The sequence below is a fragment of the Balaenoptera borealis genome, assembly GCF_965194805.1.
Source record: "Balaenoptera borealis genome assembly, chromosome: 20".
In the NCBI taxonomy this organism is placed as follows: Eukaryota; Metazoa; Chordata; class Mammalia; order Artiodactyla; family Balaenopteridae; genus Balaenoptera; species Balaenoptera borealis.
The window spans coordinates 47,874,286-47,892,292 of NC_138879.1; the positions used below are offsets into that span (position 1 = coordinate 47,874,286).

At 43.8% G+C, this 18,007-nt stretch overlaps 1 protein-coding gene across 5 annotated transcripts in view; it reads right to left on the reverse strand.

Annotated features, from left to right (window-relative positions):
- The window catches only part of CRK (CRK proto-oncogene, adaptor protein), a 32,692-nt gene extending 14,785 nt beyond the window's left edge, over positions 1-17,907 (reverse strand). For 4 of the 5 annotated variants that reach the window (XR_014238164.1, XR_014238165.1, XR_014238166.1 and 1 more), the window contains exons 1-2: positions 17,506-17,907; positions 6,113-6,648 (exon numbers count right to left, since the gene is read on the reverse strand). Coding sequence is in view for 2 of the 5 variants with exons in the window: in XM_082370758.1 (XP_082226884.1) it covers positions 6,113-6,648; positions 17,506-17,746 (777 nt within the window). In the remaining 3 variants the exon portion in view is untranslated. The remainder of the gene's footprint in view (positions 1-6,112; positions 6,649-17,505) is intronic. The other variant, XM_082370759.1, reaches the window with a different exon arrangement.
- Between the last annotated feature and the right edge of the window lie 100 nt (positions 17,908-18,007).

The following is an 18,007-nucleotide window of genomic DNA, read 5'->3' on the forward strand; positions in this document are numbered from 1 at the left end:
CAGTTGCTGTGATAAAAATCAAGTACCTCATGAAAATAAGTGTAGAACAGGAAATGAAGGTGGCAATGTTCCTTCCATATGATCCCAAGGTTTGAGAAACTGAGGTGTACACATCTCATTAGTTAAATAACTGAAGTTATTTTATAAAAACAAAAATATTATTTTCTTCCAATTATTTTTATTATTTTTTTCAAGTGGGTACTAAGTTATTAAGATATAAATATTTGAGCTGTTTGAACCTACTGACTTAATTAATGAATGGAACTGTTAAGTATTTCATTTGGCCTGGAACATTGTAAAATACTACTGAAACACTATGGGTTCTATGATCCAAGAAAGTCTGGAACCTCTAGACTACACTGTTGTGGATGATAGAGAGCTCCCCAAAAGTAGAGATAATTCAAATACATGTTTAAAAATCATCTGGGGGCGGAGGGGCAGAGAGATAGGGATACGGGATTAAGAAGGTACAAACCATTATGTACAAAACAAGCTACAAGGGGGACTTCCCCGGCGGCCCAGGGGTTGGTACTCTGCATTTCCACTGCAGTGGGTGCGGGTTCAATCCCTGGTCGGGGAGCTAAGATCCCACATGCCGTGCGGCGTGGCCAAAAAAACCCAAAAAAACAACAAACAAACAAAAAACAAAATAAACTATCAAAAACTAAAATAAGCTACAAGGATATATTTACAACACAGGGAACATAGCCAATATTTTCTAATAACTATAAATGGAGTATAACCTTTAAAAATTGTGAATCACTATGTTGTACACCTATAACTTACATGATATGGTACATCAACTATACTTTAATTTAAAAAATTATTTTAATTTATCTCTAAGGATACCAGAGGGCCTGCCTTCAATGTCCAAGAAGCTGGATTAGTTTACTTCCAAACTCTCTTCCCACTGAGATACTGTCATTTGAAATGAAGAAGTCCAAAAAGGATGGAAGGAGAGGGAAAGTAGACACCTGTCTCAATGAACAATATAGAAATCTACAGCTACAATTCCAGAAAAAGACAAACTGAACACAGCCAAGACTTGTCACTCAGGTTCTTATACTTTCTAATCTCATTTTTTCTCTTTGGATCACAGGGAAAATTAAGGTCTTCACTCCACTTTTCCATACATAGGTCAAAAGGCCTAAATAACTTAGGCTTCACAGAGTTCCACATGGGGAGATGTAGAGTTGATGTAGTCACTGCTGCATATAATCAGGGACCCAAAGCACTTTACACCTTCCCTTATCTGTGCCCTGAAGGACTGGTCCATGCCTAAGTCCACCTGAGAAGCTCCTTGGTTACTCATAAGTCTTATCTACCAAAGGCAAGATGCCAGAAAATGGAAGTTACATGATTAGTACATTTAAAGATAATGGGGGGGCTTCCCTGGAGGTGCAGTGGTTAAGAATCCGCCTGCCAATGCAGGGGGCACGGGTTCAAGCCCTGGTCCGGGAAGATCCCACATGCCGTGGAGCAACTAAGCCTGTGCGCCACAACTACTGAGCCTGCGCTCTAGAGCCCGTGAGCCACAACTACTGAGCCCACGTGCCAGAAGCCACCGCAAGGAGAAGCCTGCACACCACAATGAAGAGTAGCCCCCGCTCACTGCAACCAGAGAAAGCCCACATGCAGCAAGGAAGACCCAATGCAGCCAAAAATAAATAAATAAATAAATTTATTTAAAAAGATAATGTGAGGGACTTCCTTGTTGGTCCAGTGGTTAAGAATCCGTCTTGCAATGCAGGAGACGCCAGTTAGATCCCTGGTCGGAGAACTAAGATCCCACATGCCACAGGGCAATTAAGCCCGAGCACCACAACTAGACAGCCTAAGTGCCGTAACTACAGAGCCCACGCACTCTGGAGCCCACACGCCACAACTAGAGAAAAGCCCGCACACCTCAACGAAGATCTTGCGTGCCACAACTAAGACCCAATGCAGCCAAAAAATAAATAAATATTAAAAAAAAGAAAAAAGATAATGTGATTATTCTGGACAGTCTACAGAGGCATAAAATAAATTTTAACACCTGCAATTTACAAGATAAATTCACTATTCAAGTTCCCATGGAGCCATAAGCATGAAACAAAAACCAATCAAATCAAAATCTTAGATCAGCAGCGAAGCAACTAAGCCCGTGAGCCACAACTACTGAGCCTGCGCTCTAGAGCCCACTGCTTCAACTACTGAGCCCGTGGGCCGCAACTACTGAAGCCCACGCACCTAGAGCCCCGGCTCTGCAACAAGAGAAGCCACTGCAATGAGAAGCCCGTGCACCATAATGAAGAGTAGCCCTGCTCGCCACAACTAGAGAAAGCCCATAAGCAGCAACAAAGACCCAACGCAGCCAGAAAAAAATAAAAAAAAAATAAACTTCCATTTCTTAAAAAAAAAAAATCTTAGATCAAATCTAAGATCAAAAAAATAAAAGGTGCCTCTGCACTGTTCTAGTGTTACTTCCAGTGTTTCTCCTTCAAAACACTCAGCATATCTACATTTGTTTAAAATCTGTCTTCATTAGAAGCTATGGATGGAACAGATGGTGTCTTCCTGGTTCAGTTATATTCCCCCAGAATTACAGTGGGCAGAGGAATACCCCTACTTTGGTTGTTAGCTAGAATTAATCCCTTCTTTCCAACAGGCTTCATTCCTACTAGAGAAATCTGATGGGTAGGAAAAGAGGAAATAGGCATTAACTTATATTCTACTGGAGGGCTCCGTTCACAGCAAATATACCATGCAGGAAACATCCATCTGTAAGATGAGGACAGGTGGATCTTGAACAATTTTTTTAATTTATTATTTTAAGTACAGAAACCCTCTGTACTTAAAAAATCTTAGAGAGACCCTGATATATAACACAGTGAAAAACAGAGTTGCGTTGATTAAAGCATGAGAGGGAACCCAGAACCTTGCATCCTCAGCTCCCTCCTGGGAAATGTTAGGGCACTGTGGAGCAGTCTGAACCCTATTATGTCTAGGGTTCTGCCCAATTCTAAAATGCAATGATTCTAATTTATCAATTTCAAGTTAACTGTAATACTCCACTAAAACGTGCCTAGCTCATCTACAGATCTAAATTTTTTTTTAATTAATTAATTTATTTATTTTTGGCTGCGTTGGGTCTTCGTTTCTGTGCGAGGGCTTTCTCCAGTTGCGGCGAGCGGGGGCCACTCTTCATCGCGGTGCGCGGGCCTCTCACTGTCGTGGCCTCTCTTGTTGCGGAGCACGCGCTCCAGACGCGCAGGCTCAGTAGCTGTGGCTCACAGGCTTAGTTGCTCCGCCGCATGTGGGATCCTCCCAGACCAGGGCTGGAACCCGTGTCCCCTGCATTGGCAGGCAGATTCTCAACCACTGCGCCACCAGGGAAGCCCCTACAGATCTAAATTTATAGTGGGTCAAATATAGCAATGAATGTTTTTCTTATCAGAATGCTACAGTCAGAAAGCCAGAGTCTCCTAATCTTACCTCCTAGCCTCATCTCAATAGGGATGAGGCATCAGTTCCTATGAAAAACCAGAGATGGGAAAGGAAAACTGCCTCCCTGCATAGAGAATACAACTGAGGATATGCTGTCAGTGACACCACACGAAACGTACACTGAGGAGGGCAGCATCACTGTTCTAAAACAAAAAGAATCGCAGATTGAATCTGGGTATGGTTGAAAAGGCACCAACGTAGATCTGGGTTCCTCATATCTCCACCTCCAACTAGTTTAAACAACCCATTCGATTTGTCTCAACATAAGTTTTTTTCATACAACGAATAAGGATATCTAAGGTCTTTTCCAGCTCCAGATTTCTATGATGCTAAACTAACATCATGTTTTTTAAGTACATACAGTGTTTTAAAGCTATTATTTGGGGGTATTTGTTCTAACTTGAAAGAAGCTATCTTCATCAATCAACACATGTGGCTCAAAACTAATATCCAATCAAAAAAAAAAACTTACTGAAATCATAAACTAGTCTTCCACTTTAGTTTTTATTTCGCAAGATTTAGGTTTCACAGTAGCAGAACAGCTCAACCATCTTTGAGTACTAAAGCCTCTAATCAAGGCAGGCATCATTAAAAACAATTCTGGTGGGACTTCTCTGGTGGAGTAGTGGTTAAGAATCCACCTGCCAATGCAGGGGACACAGGTTCGATCCCTGGTCCGGGAAGATCCCACATGTCGCAGAGCGACTAAGCCCATGCGCCACAACTACTGAGCCTGAGCTCTACAGCCCGCATGCCACAACTACTGAGCCCACGTGCCACAACTACTGAAGCCCACACGCCTAGAGCCTGTGCTCCGCAACAAGAAAAGCCAACACAATGAGAAGCCCACGCACCGCAACAAAGAGTCGCCCCCGCCCGCCGCAACTAGAGAAAGCCCGCGTGCAGCAACGAAAACCCAACGCAGCCAAAAAATAAATAAATAAATGTATTAAAAAAACAAAAAACAATTCTGGTAATTCCCTCGTGGTCCAGTGGTTAGGCCTTGGCGCTTTCATTGCAGTGGGCCCGGGTTCAATCCCTGGTCGAGGAACTAAGATCCCGCAAGCCACACAGTGCAGCCAAAAGACAAAACAAAACAAAACAAAACAAAACAATTCTCTTTGAGAAAGGAATTGCAAATGGAAGCAAAATTAATGTGATAACTATTCTCTCCTGGGTGTCAGCTGGCTTGTTCCAAGAATGCTATTTTCACACTCCAGCCCAGTGCTAACAGAGTCTGCAATAAATATCAGGAGTCACAACTGTCATGTGCACAGCACCATGTTGGTTGTTGCCATCATCTGAACTTGAATGAAAACATGAGGCTAGAAACTTGTTTTCCTTATCCTCCAAACTCTAAGTGGGAAAAAGTGGTGTGACCTAGACAACATACATTTCATTCCTCATCAAAACCAGGACACAATTCTTTTAAGTCACAACATGATCTCTTAAAAACACACATTTTTCAGTCAAACCTGTAAGACCTAACTAACCTTCTTTTGCACCCATTATTCAGAATATAAAAGAAAAATTTCAAATCCAGTAACATCAGAGACTACTTCAAATAAATTCCAGCTCACTGTACAGGCTAATGCTCCCACGCCTCAGTGTATAAACATGACCCAAAGGAAACAAAATTTAGAGATTTCAGTTTACAAGAATATAGTTTTGCACCTTCTCGGCTAACTTGTGCTCACATAACTTCAGCCTGTGCTTATGAAATTTAGCTACTTACATTCAAGTTACCATATCTGAAAGGCTCTGAAAGATGGGAAAGCATGCTACTTCTACACTAGCTTTTATGCTGAACCACTAGCTCTGCATAACTCAGAAAGGAAGAAGAAAAGAAGGGAGGGAGGGAAGGAGAAAGAGAGGAGATAAGGGACAAAGCTGTGAGTGCTAAAGACAGGAATAAATACAATGCAATGGTTGGCGAGAGGAGATGGGCTACCAAGGATAACTATTCACCCGTAAAAGGCAAAACTTCATTCCTCAGGAGGAACTGGCTTCATGTCTATAAAATGCATTAAACAACAAAGACCAAGTAAACCTGCTGCTCCTGGGAATTAATACTTTTGGGTATGTATCTCTTCATATCTATACACTTTACTGTTCCTCCTGAATTACTTGATGAATACAATCAATCAATGGTAAGAAACCCCATACCCCCTAAAGTAAAAACATTATATTTTTATAAGAAAATTAGTTTAAGTATTTTGATAGAGACCACTTATTGTACTCAAATCTGTGTGAGCCCACCTTGTTTTAGATAATGATAAACAGAAAGAAAGAAACAGATTAGAACATAGAAGATGAGAAAAAATATTTTAGGTTAATTCCTGTGAATTCAGGTAGTGTTATTAAAGTAGCCAAAGTATGGTTTAGTAGATCAATCAGAACATTCAGTTATACAGTTTTAAGCTCATTCCAAAATAGGTTTTCTATAAAAAAGAGAAAACCCAACATTAAATGCCAAAACCAGTACTTAATGGTAAAGTACCATTCGACATCTATAACAACATCACAATGCTGTTGCTTGTATTCAGCATTCCTACAAAGCTCTAAGAGGTCTGAAAGGGAGACCCTGTAGCAGATCTCTTCTTTCTACATTTTGCACATTATGTACCTCCAAAGCCAAGGCTGTCTTGTCGTAGGCATTAGGGACTCGCTTCTGGATTACCCTGGCATAAATGGGCCCATTCTGGAGGTTAGGGAGCGGAGTGTTGACGCTGGGTTGGGCATAGGGCCCGGGCTCCGGCCCACCCAGTGGCTGTGGGTGGGAACCCTCCTGGTTACCTCCAATCAGAGCCGATACTGAGGCGGAGGCAGGTCTATACTTCTCGACGTAAGGGACTGGAATCATCCCCCTCTTGCCTTCGCTGTCCTCCGCATTCCACCACTGCTCTTCAGGCTTATCCCGGATTCTCAGGATGTCTCCTTTCTTAAAGGGAAGATCTTCTTCATCATTCCCATTAAAGTCAAAGAGGGCTCGTACATACTCTGCCTCCTCCTGCCTGAGAATCACTCCACTACCCTGCCTGGATCTGGAAACTGGTTCTATCAATGTTGTAGTGTCCAAATAGTGTATTTTGTAGAATTCCAGTAAAGCAGGCAATGAATCAAATTCTTGATCTCCTATTCGGAGTCTGGAGGGGCTCACCCCTGGAAAAAAACAGAGCAGGGTATTATTTAAAGATACATTATACTGGAGACGCAATGTAGATTTTAAGCATTTCCCAAACACATTTAGTCAATATTTAATCAGAAAGAAAGAAAGAAACAAACAAACAAAAAACCTGTCTAGAATAAATAACTGCTTCTCCTAATAGTAAACTAAAAATCGTACTTTGTAGCTCAAACATTCCCTGGGAAGAAAGATGCCTATCACCACCTGCAGCAGAGTCCGTAGGCTACGATAGACCAACCGCGCCAGTCATGACGTGCTCTCATACTGGATCAAAGACAGAGCAACATGGAGACTTCTTGTTCAGTCTCCCCAAGTGTTCTGTCGCTATTCCATTTACAGGGTACAAACGGTTCAAGGCTGTGTTACAATCTTCTTTTCAACCTCAGGAAATGTAGCAAGCTCTCCTTTTTCATAAGTCCCAGCAGCTATCCCAGGAAGAGGTGGGGAGAGCTTGGTATCTACACCAGGATCATACATTGGTTATCTTCACACCTAGAATGTACAATTCCTAATAAGAAAAAGTTTTAGACTATCTTTTTAATCTACAATTAATGACCTCGATCTCACTTCTGACAACTAAAAAGAAAAACTAAGAAGCTAACTGCTTGAAAATCAACTCATAAGATCTTCACTTAAATAAAACATGGAAACTGGACTGTTCCCTTAGAAACAAACAGGTCTTGAAAAAAGGTAAACAAGGATGCTCAGGAAAATAAAGAAGTGTTAAAATCCTCAAACTAATGACACACTAAGGGTCCAAGAGGAAGGACATATTAGGAATGCTTAAAATTCACATGACAGAAAGATGTGTGAGGCCTTTGACACAGGGCATACTTTAAACTGCATTCCCTCCCTATCCTGAGATTCTAGAATTGAAGGATAATAAATGAATGTATTTTGCTTCAAATAAGAAACAAAGTTTCTAATGAGGAATACAAACCTTTAACTTGCACTCTGCTAAGCACCCAAAATATCAATATCTTAATTGGATTCTTTACTATCTGGTTTCCTGATAAAGGAATGCACAGCTCTATAGAACACTGTTTTTCATGGAGGTTTTTTTTTTGTTTTTTTTTCCCTATTATTTATTTATTTATGGCTGTGTTGGGTCTTCGTTTCTGTGCGAGGGCTTTCTCCAGTTGCAGCGAGCGGGGTCCACTCTTCATCGCGGTGCGCGGGCCTCTCACTGTCGCGGCCTCTCTTGTTGCGGAGCACAGGCTCCAGACGCGCAGGCTCAGTAATTGTGGCTCACGGGCCTAGTTGCTCCGCGGCATGTGGGATCTTCCCAGACCAGGGCTCGAACCCGTGTCCCCTGCATTGGCAGGCAGACTCTCAACCACTGCGCCACCAGGGAAGCCCCTGGAGTTTATTTTTTAATCAGCCTTAACCCTGCCACAGGACACTCTTATAATCCACTGAGTTACAACCTCCCAGGTTTTTTATATAGGTATATATACACACACACACGTCATAAATACATTTTTATAACTAGATTACTATCATTTTATACCTTACCCCTTTTCCTACTGTAAAATAAAAATGTTTTACTTTATATAATATTCTATTATATAATATTTATATAATAAAAATTTCCCCATATTCTTCAAGAATATGACTTTTAATGGCTATAAAATATTCCCAACTTTTCACTATTGCAAACAATGCTGTTATGAGTGTTTTTGTTCTGGTCTACTAATGAACATTTTTATTACTGCCTTATGATAAACTCCTTGAAATGCAATTGCTGGATCAAAGGGTAAGAACATTAAGGTTTAGGGACTTCCCTGGCGATCCAGTGGTTGAGACTTCACCTTCCAATGCAGGGGGTTCGGGTTCGATCCCAGGTCGGGGAGCTAAGATCCCACATGCCTCGTGGCCAAAAAACCAAAACATAAAACAGAAGCAATACTGTAACAAATTCAATAAAGACTTTAAAACTGGTCCACACCAAAAAGAAAAAAAAAAAAAAATTAAAAACATTAAGGTTGGACTTCCCTGGTGGCACAGTGGTTAAGAATCCGCCTGCCAACGCAGGGGACACGGGTTCGAGCCCTGGTCTGGGAATATCCCACATGCCACGGAGCAACTAAGCCCACGCGCCACAACTACTGAGCCCACAGCCCGCACCTACTGAAGCCCGTGCGCCTAGAGCCCATGCTCTGCAACAAGAGAAGCCACCGCAATGAGAAGCCCGCACACCACAACGAAGAGTAGCCCCCGCTCGCCGCAACTAGAGAAAGCCTGCCTCAGCACAGCAGCAAAGACCCAACGCAGCCAAAATAAATAAATAAATAAATAAACAGGTTTAAAAAAAAAAAAAAAACATTAAGGTTTATGTTGCCAAACTGTCCTCCAAAAAGTTTGTACAGTTTTACACTCCCACCAGTAGTTTTTGAGTTCCCATTTCCCCCATATCCTTGCCAAACAGCAGGGATATCTCTTCTTAAATATCTTTGTTTGATGTTTTTCTTGTTTATTGACTATTTGTTCTTCTTTTGTGAAAGTTACTTGTTCGATTCCTTTGTTAAGGGAAACAGCCAATCTACCCTCCCCACTCCTATTAAGACTAGCCCACCCATCTAAAACCCTTTGCTATTAATGCTGTGAAACAGGAACATTGTGGTAGCCCAGCTGTCTAAATCACTTCGCCACTCTAAAAAAATGAGACCAAATTATTTCGTTCAATGTTAGAAGAAAACACTTCTTCCAGAAAGATCAGAAAAAGTACATTTAAAATTCTCTACTGGAGACAGGTGAAGAGATAAACTTTGGAAGTTAATCAGAAGTCCTCAATACAGAATGAGTACTGATGAGTGCCTTCTCTTTTCACCCAAATGAAAGAAAGATCAAGACACAATTGAGAGGACAGATGTACATTTCTTATATTGCAAAAGTCCATCTGTGGAATTCATGGCTGTAAACTAAAACAAGTTAATAGCCCACATTCAATAATGTTGGCTGTCTCTCCAACTCAAGATGTTGAAATAACATGCCCAAACCCAGGATTGTCCATCTATGGCAAACACTCATCAGACACCAGCATAATGCAACCCCAATAGTTCCAAGTACAGGACTGGAGAGATGATTTTGGTTATGACCATACCAGAGCATGGTGGTGCTATATTCCGGAGTTTCTCTTCACTAAAGCGGATCACTGATGGGCAATTATTCCTATTCAAGTCTGGTAAACGAGATGCATGGCTATCTCACCTATCACCGCTAGGCTATAGTGAACTTTCAGGTCTGCGGAACTATGTTAAGGACAGGGTCAGTGTGAGCTCCAAGAAGACCTACTTAGCACTGCCTGGTCAAGAAAGCCTCCAGGGCAAAGTGGTAGGGAGAACCTTCACACCAGCAGAACACCCCGGCTTAGAAAATGGTCCTGATGACACCTGGGAAGAAAAGCTCCCTTGCTAGAGTTTACCCAACTACATTCCAAGGTACAACAGCTAATATGGTTTTCACTAGTCACCCTTTTGGGACAGTGGTTGGCAGACTGTACGTGCTTATTAAGTGTTAGATATTATTCTTTTTTTAAATATTTTTATTTACTTATTTATTTAATTACTTACTTATTTTGGCTGCACTGAGTCTTAGTTGCGGCACGCGGGATCTTAGTTGCAGCATGTGGGATCTAGTTCCCCAACCGGGGATCAAACCCAGGCCCCCTGCATTGGGGGCATGGAGTCTTACCCACTGGACCACCAGGGAAGTCCCATGTTAGATATTATTCTTAATGAACATAGCTCTGAAGTGAGGAAAAGTTAAATCAAAATCTGTTCCCAGCTTTGAGAAACTCACAGCGTAGCTGGGGATTCAAGCATACACAGTGTGGTTGGTAAGCAAGGAGTGTAGCAGCATGTCTCAGGAAGACATTATTTTTTTCCCCTGGCTTTCACTTCCAACTGGAGACATGCTCTTACAAAAAACAGTGGCAACAACAAATCATGTTCTAAGATACAACAAAATCACAATAAAAGAGCAGCTCTTTCTGTTCCTGAACAGTTTTTTTTTTTTCTGGCCACACTGTGTGGCTTGGGGGTCTTAGTTCCCCGACCAGGGATCACACCAGGCATCGAACCCAGGCCCCCAGCTGTAAAAGCACCGAGTCCTAACCACTGGACCGTCAGGGAAGTCCCCTGAACGCTTCTAAGGTACTCTTTTCATTCTAAGATGGCAACTACTCCCTTTCATCCATTGTTATAGTTTCTCCAATTACTGTACTATCCCAAGTGAAATGTGTTTTGTTTTGTTTTTTGGGGGGTGGGGGGGTGGGATAGGGTTTAGAAGAACAAATAAGACCGCTAAGCCAAGTCCCTTAAAAAGATCAGTGTGGGCTTCCCTGGTGGCGCAGTGGTTGAGAATCTGCCTGCCAGTGCAGGGGACACGGGTTCGAGCCCTGGTCTGGGAAGATCCCACATGCCACGGAGCAACTGGGCCCGTGAGCCACAATTACTGAGCCTGCGCGTCTGGAGCCTGTGCTCCGCAACAAGAGAGGCCGCGATGGTGAGAGGCCCGCGCACCGCGATGAAGAGTGGTCCCCACTTGCCACAACTAGAGAAAGCCCTCGCACAGAAACGAAGACCCAACACAGTCATAAATAAATAAATAAATAAATAAAAGAACGTGAATTTCTTTAAAAAAAAAAAAAAAAAAAGATCAGTGTGAGAATTCTGAAAACAAAAACTGTCAGTTCATCTGCCAGAAAGGTAGCAAGTTGGTTCAATTCATTTCTTGCTCAAATGCTTCATGATGTGAACTGGGCCCACTATTTTTTTTTGTTTGATTTTTGCTTGACAATTCCAACAGACACAAAAACACAAGGAAAACACCAAGTGAAAATTTACCTATAAATTCTTTACCTTTCCTTTTTTTAAAAAAAGTATATATATGTATTTCTTTTTTTTTTTTTTGGCCACGCCAAGCGGCTTATGGGATCTTGGTTCCCCAACCAGGGATCAAACCCAGGCCCAGGATAATGAAAGCATGGAGTCCTAACCACTGGACTGCCAGGGAATTCCCTCTTTTCCTATTCTAACGACACTATAATTATTCCATAGAGGAATACCTGTTTTGGTGTACTGCTGCAGCAGTTAGAGTTAGATATATGGGGCAATCAAGCTTTGCTGATCCAGAAGAAGAGAAGGAGGGGGAACAGAACATACATAAGTCCCAGATAAGCCCAAACCTCACCACAGCTATGCGTTCTGGTTCCTTTTCCCTAGTTCATCTCCTTCCAACCACAAACAGCCAAAGGCAGGAAACAGAAGGGCGGGAAAGGAAGGAGATACAGTCAGTCAGTCTAGAGAACAGAACAACAGAGTTCTCATAGCTGGGACTTGGAAAACCTCACTGACTTGTTCTACATTAAACCTGTGCTGGATTCTGAATGTGCAGTTATGAACACAATCAGAAATCAAAATCAATGCAGTCAGAAGTATCTTTTAACCAAAAGAGTTGTACATGCTCAACTCATTACTTCTAAGCATTTCAGCCCTCAAGTTACATCAGTTTTTACAAGACCACTCTCCGGAGGTTTTATGAAGAACACCCAAGAGCTCTGTGGGCTAAACAGGCCAGGCCACTTCTGGCATGGGCACCACCACAGTGGCTCCATCATCAGCCTCTCAGTCTCACAGCACTTCCTCTTCTTTCCTTTCCTCTTTAATTCTCATTCCCTCTTTCTCCTCTGCCTATGCTATTTATAGAGGCTGCTTAAGCACTCTCACTACCTGTCCAATACAAAGGGCTAACAAGGCCACTGACTTCCATTTGAGAAAGTATACTGAAAAAAAAAAAAAAAAAGGTCATGAAGAACCTAGGGGCAAGAAGGGAATGAAGACACAGACCTACTAGAGAACGGACTTGAGGATATGGGGAGGGGGAAGGGTAAGCTGGGATAAAGTGAGAGAGTGGCACGGACATATATACACTATCAAACGTAAAGTAGATAGTTAATGGGAAGCAGCCGCATAGCACAGGGAGATCAGTTCAGTGCCTTGTGACCACCTAGAGGGGTGGGATAGGGAGGGTGGGAGGGAGGGAGACGCAAGAAGGAGGGGATATGGGGATGTATGTATACATATAGCTGATTCACTTTGTAATACAGCAGCAACTAACACAACAATGTAAAGCAATCACACGCCAATAAAAATGTTAAAAAAAAAAAAGAAAGTATACTGAAGACGTATCAAGATGTACGGTTTCCTAAGCAAATAGAACTTCCTAAAAACGGTGGATGTCAGCATGGTATACTTTGCAGATTCAGACTGACTAGGTTTGATGAATTCTGTCTCTGCTATTTCCTAGCTATATTAGCTGTTATTTAACTTCTCACGGGGCCTAATTCCTAACTAATAAAGTTCCTGAAAGTAGCTGGTATATTATAGGTGCCCAATAAAAAGCAAATCAGTTTAACACACACCCCCAAACCTCTGAATTCCTTTAGAAATTTTCAATTCATCCCCAAATCCAGAGTCTGCTGCACTGTTTCCCAGAGAAGCTTCCACAGAATCTCAAGATGCTTCTCAAAAAGTTCCGTGGTCAAATTGGTTTGAAAGACCCAGTATCCAATACCTGCCTCTCTTAGAGTCATAATTTCACATGAGCATAGTAAAGGCTTGGAGAAGTTCTGCAATAAATAAACCCACCTCCTTTTACCAAGGATTTTTTTTTTTTTTTTTTGGTCTAAAACCTTTAAGTAACTCACTGGAGAACTTCTCCAGAACCAATGAATGGAGGGGTACTCTGATATTAAAGAGCAAATCATGAGGACCAGATTTGAGAACTACAAAGATGAGGTAAACAAATGAAACAGATGCTGAAGGTACAAAAAGGCAGCAGTAAATAACGGGCAGTCCGCTAGGATCTCCAGAAGTGGCTTGGCCCAGCACCACCTTGAAGAGGCAGTACAAACAGTTATCACCCTAGCTTCTACCCCCACCCCCAAAACGAGGCAAGTTTTTATGGTCCACTCACCCACTAGAGCACCAGGTGGGAGGCTCTGGGTTGAGCAGGTGACGGCAGGTGCCATCCTATTTCCATGTACTGGATCCAAGGTTCTTTCACGCTTCTTGATGCACCCCACCCCCCTCCACCCAGCACTTACTCCTTCAGACATGCTGTGAGCCTTTCAAAGCTGAGAACAGTTTTCCACCTTGCTTCAACTCTTCCCTCTCAACCACATAGATTAATATACCTAATGCTTACTGAGTACTTACTATATGCCAGTTCCATTCTTAATACACTAAAACTCATTGAATCCTCGAAACAACCCTATGAGGTCAGTATTACTATTTCCCCTCTTTCACAGATAAGGAAGCTGAGGCAGAGAGAAGTTAAAGAACCTGCCCAAAGCTATATGAGTAGCAAGCAGCAGGTAAGGAAGGTTCAAACCCAGGCTTCAGAGCACAAGCTTATAATTACTTTCCCAACTCGTATTTACTCAGTTTTATTGATTGTCTACTGGACAAGGTCTAGTAAAACCTCATGTTCCAAGAGGAAAAAAACTAGTGGATCCATCAATGATTGCAAAGTCTTCCCAAGAGGTACAGCTGACAGAGTATGACCAGTAGACTTGACCAAGCCCTGTCCTATGGCCCTGGGGCACAGTCAGCTCACTTCCAGGCAATGGCAGCACTGGTAGCCTGTGGGAGCTAAACGCTTAAGTTAAAAACAGGTTCACTGGTGGGGACTTCCTGGTGGTCCAGTGGTTAAGACTCCACGCTCCCAATGCAGGGGGCCCGGGTTCGATCCCTGGTCAGGTTAGATCCCACATGCCACAACTAAAGATCCTGCATGCCGCAACTAAGACCCAGCGCAGCCAAAGAAATAAATTAATTAAATATTTAAAAAAACAAAACAAAAAAACACCAAACAGTTTCACTGGAAAAGGTTGAGAATACCTGGTCTATTTTGTCCCTATGCCCCTAAAATCTGTATCTAAGCCATTCCATACAAATTCGTCCTCTACATTATCTCTACAAAATACACTATATAATCCTAAACAAAAAGCTCATTTTCCATATTCAATCTGCCAAATAAGGTTATTAAAAGCCTCTCTGTCACCAACTATAGATAGCAGATGTGTATTCTCTGAACACTAAAGCCAGTTTCTTCTTGTCATTCTTTCCTTTTGGTCTTTAAACAGAACCTGGGACCCAGGGCAGAGACAAAAGTGTTGAGTCCTCAAAGTGCACTGTGGGATCTCAAAAGAAAATTGGCTTTGACAGAAAGGAGTACAGTGTAACAGTGTCAGCTCTCAGGTCACAATTCCTAGGTTCAAATTCTGGCTCAGTCATTTACTAGCTGCGTGACTTTGGGCAATTTACTTTATCTCTCTCAGTTTCCTCATCTATAAAATGGAAATATTTTAATAAGTGGAGATCATAATACTTTCCTCACTAGATTGTTATAGACAGTAAATGAGACAAGGCACATAAAGTATTCAGCAAAGTGCCTGGCATAGACTAACCAGTCAATAAATGTTAGCTATTAATATTGTATATGCCTTTCTAAAATTCAAGAAATTCTTCTGTGCGGTTTCAAAAGAATAAGAGCTGAATGGGGGAGGGGGAGAACAAAGATTAAGTAGTTTTTATAAAGACAGCAACTGAATCAATTGCCCTATGTGGAAAATAGGGTACATGGCAGAAAGAAAAATGACCACAATGCCCATGAACTTTCCACACTCCATGCACAAACTTTAGCAATCCTCACCTTCTCTCTTGGGCCAAGGATCTGACCTCATATCTGTTATGAAAAGGTGGAGCTCAATATTAAGGTAAGAGCTGAGATTAAAGTCGTTAACACCAAGACGTGGGGAAAGCTCAAATAAAACTGCCTGCTGCTATTTCCACATTCTGCAACCAACAAAACACATACACAAACAAAATGTTGAGAATTGAGTTTCAGGGACCGTTTGCCATCATGTCACTGCACAGTAATGCAAAACCCTAGGCACCATGAAGGTGGTAAAAAGTAGAACATATTTGATTTAGGGTAAATACAAAAATATTCCCGTCTCATGTTATAATGCTATTAAACCAACCAGACTGAGAAAGACCTCAGATAACTTGTGGGCTTAAATATCCCTACGCTTGGGACTTCCCTGGTGGCGCAGTGGTTAAGCATCCGCCTGCCAATGCAGGGGACATGGGTTTGAGCCCTGGTCCGGGAAGATCCCACATGGTGCAGAGCAGCTAAGCCCATGCGCCACAACTACTGAGCCTGCACTCTAGAACCCGTGAGACACAACTACTGAGCCCGCGTGCCACAACTACTGAAGCCCGCACGCATAGAGCTGGTGCTCCGCAACAGGAGAAGCCACCACAATGAGAAGCCCATGCACCGCAATGAAGAGTAGCCCCTGCTTACTGCAACTAGAGAAAGCCCGCACACAGCTACGAAGACCCAACACAGCCAAAAGTAAACAAACAAACAAATAAATAAATTTATTAAAAAGAAAAAAGAAAAAAAAGTTAAAAAAAAATATCCCCACTCTCTTTTTAAAATTGGTATGTGTTAACAACAAAGAGACTACCCCATTTCCCCATTTCTGGCCAGAGTGAATAAATCTCAATTAGGACTCTCCTAAAAGGGCAAGTCTGCAAAGGCTGGTTCGGGAGCCTCCTAATTCACAAGAGATTGGCCTGGATCTCGTCTCAGCTGGTCAGGACGAAACTGCTTCAACTTGGAAACAGTGAGAAGGTGCTGACTCTTGGTGCTGTTACACAGATAATAGCAACCTCAGAATTACTCTGTACCTCACATATCTCAAGTACTAAGTGTCTAAATCTCCTTAATACTCCCCAAACAACTCCAATGGCATGGGTAAGAGAGTCACAGCTCAATCTTTGGCAAGGAAGATCCGGTGCAGATAATTTAAATTCTCAGAGAATCAGCTCAGCAGGGTCTGTTCCCAACATCTAGGAAGACTCAGGTCACAGCCCTCAAAGTTACTGAACAAGGAGAGGCCCTGGAGTACAAGACTGACAATGTTGAGGTCCAAGAAAAAAATGAAGTTCCATTCACTTTCAGGGAAGGGATTGTCTTCACTGTCTTATTTCTGAATTATTTCCTGAAAAAAAAAATCTTTCCTCCACTAATCGCTTTGAAAACTAGAACCCTCTCATTGTGGAGGACAGTCTCTGGACGCTAAGATCTCTTGGACACAGTCAGCCGGTCATCAGCTTATTCTGGGCTGGTCACAGAGGCCTTTCTTTTATAACCAAGGCACTTAGCTCACCACCTTCGTCCTCCGCGGGGGAAGAGGACGGTAAAAGTATTTTGGAAAAATGCCCAAGAAAGGAAAAAGCTGACCGGTTTCCTGAGGGTGTCTCCATCCCTCCCGGCCAGTATGTGGTGACTTCCTACCAAAGGCCACCAGGGGAGTATGGCCAAACCCGGCTCTCCAACACTGCAGGAAATGTTTCAAGCCTAAAAAGCCACTTGTAGGATTATCGGATTCATTCCGGGCACCGCTGCCAAGTGATGCCCCCGCAGTGCCAACATCCCCCTCAGCTCTTTTGTCCCCACGTTGCTCGGCCCTGCTCGGGCGCTAGCCCCACCCTGGGGCCGAAGCAGTTCCCCTTCCCCTGGGCTGTCCTCCCAAGTCACACCCAGAGGCCTGGGTCAGCGGCTCCTCCTCCCCCACACACTCCCGCTCGTCCGTGGGAGCAAGCCCCGGCAGCTGGCTGTCCCCCGGCCACGGTCACTCCGGCCCTCTGCCTACGTCCCTCGTGGGGGTCAGCTCTCGAGGAGCAGCCGACCAGGCTGGGGAGTTACGCGGCCCTCACCCCCGCCCGGGGCCTCCCGTCCCGTCCGTCCCTCACCGGGCGGAGGCTGGGCGGGCGACGGTGGCACCGGCGGGCGCGGGCCGCTGCTGTTGATGATGTAGTGGGAGACGCGCGAGTTCTCGGAGACGCTGAGCACATAGTCCCCGGGGCTGGTGCTCGAGTCCCGCACCAGGAACACCCCGTGCCGCTGGCCCTGCAACAGCGCCACCGCCTCCTGCCGACTCAGCCGCCCCCAGTACCAGCTACTCCGCTCCTCCGAGTCGAAGTTGCCCGCCATGGCCGCCTCCGCGCCTACACGCTGGGCCGCCGCAGCCGCGCGCGCCCCTCCAGCCCCGGCGCCCGCCGCCCAGCGGACCGGCTCGGGTCTCAGCCTCACAGCAGCGCCCGAAATGGCGGCGGAGGCCGCAGGCCTTCCCCACCGGAAATGACGCGCTCCCTGCCCCTGGGAGGATGCCGGGAAGGGGACCGCGGCCCGCCATTGGGAGAAGGGCAAGGCACAGCTCTTGCGCGCACTGCGCATGCGGCCTCTTGGGCGTCG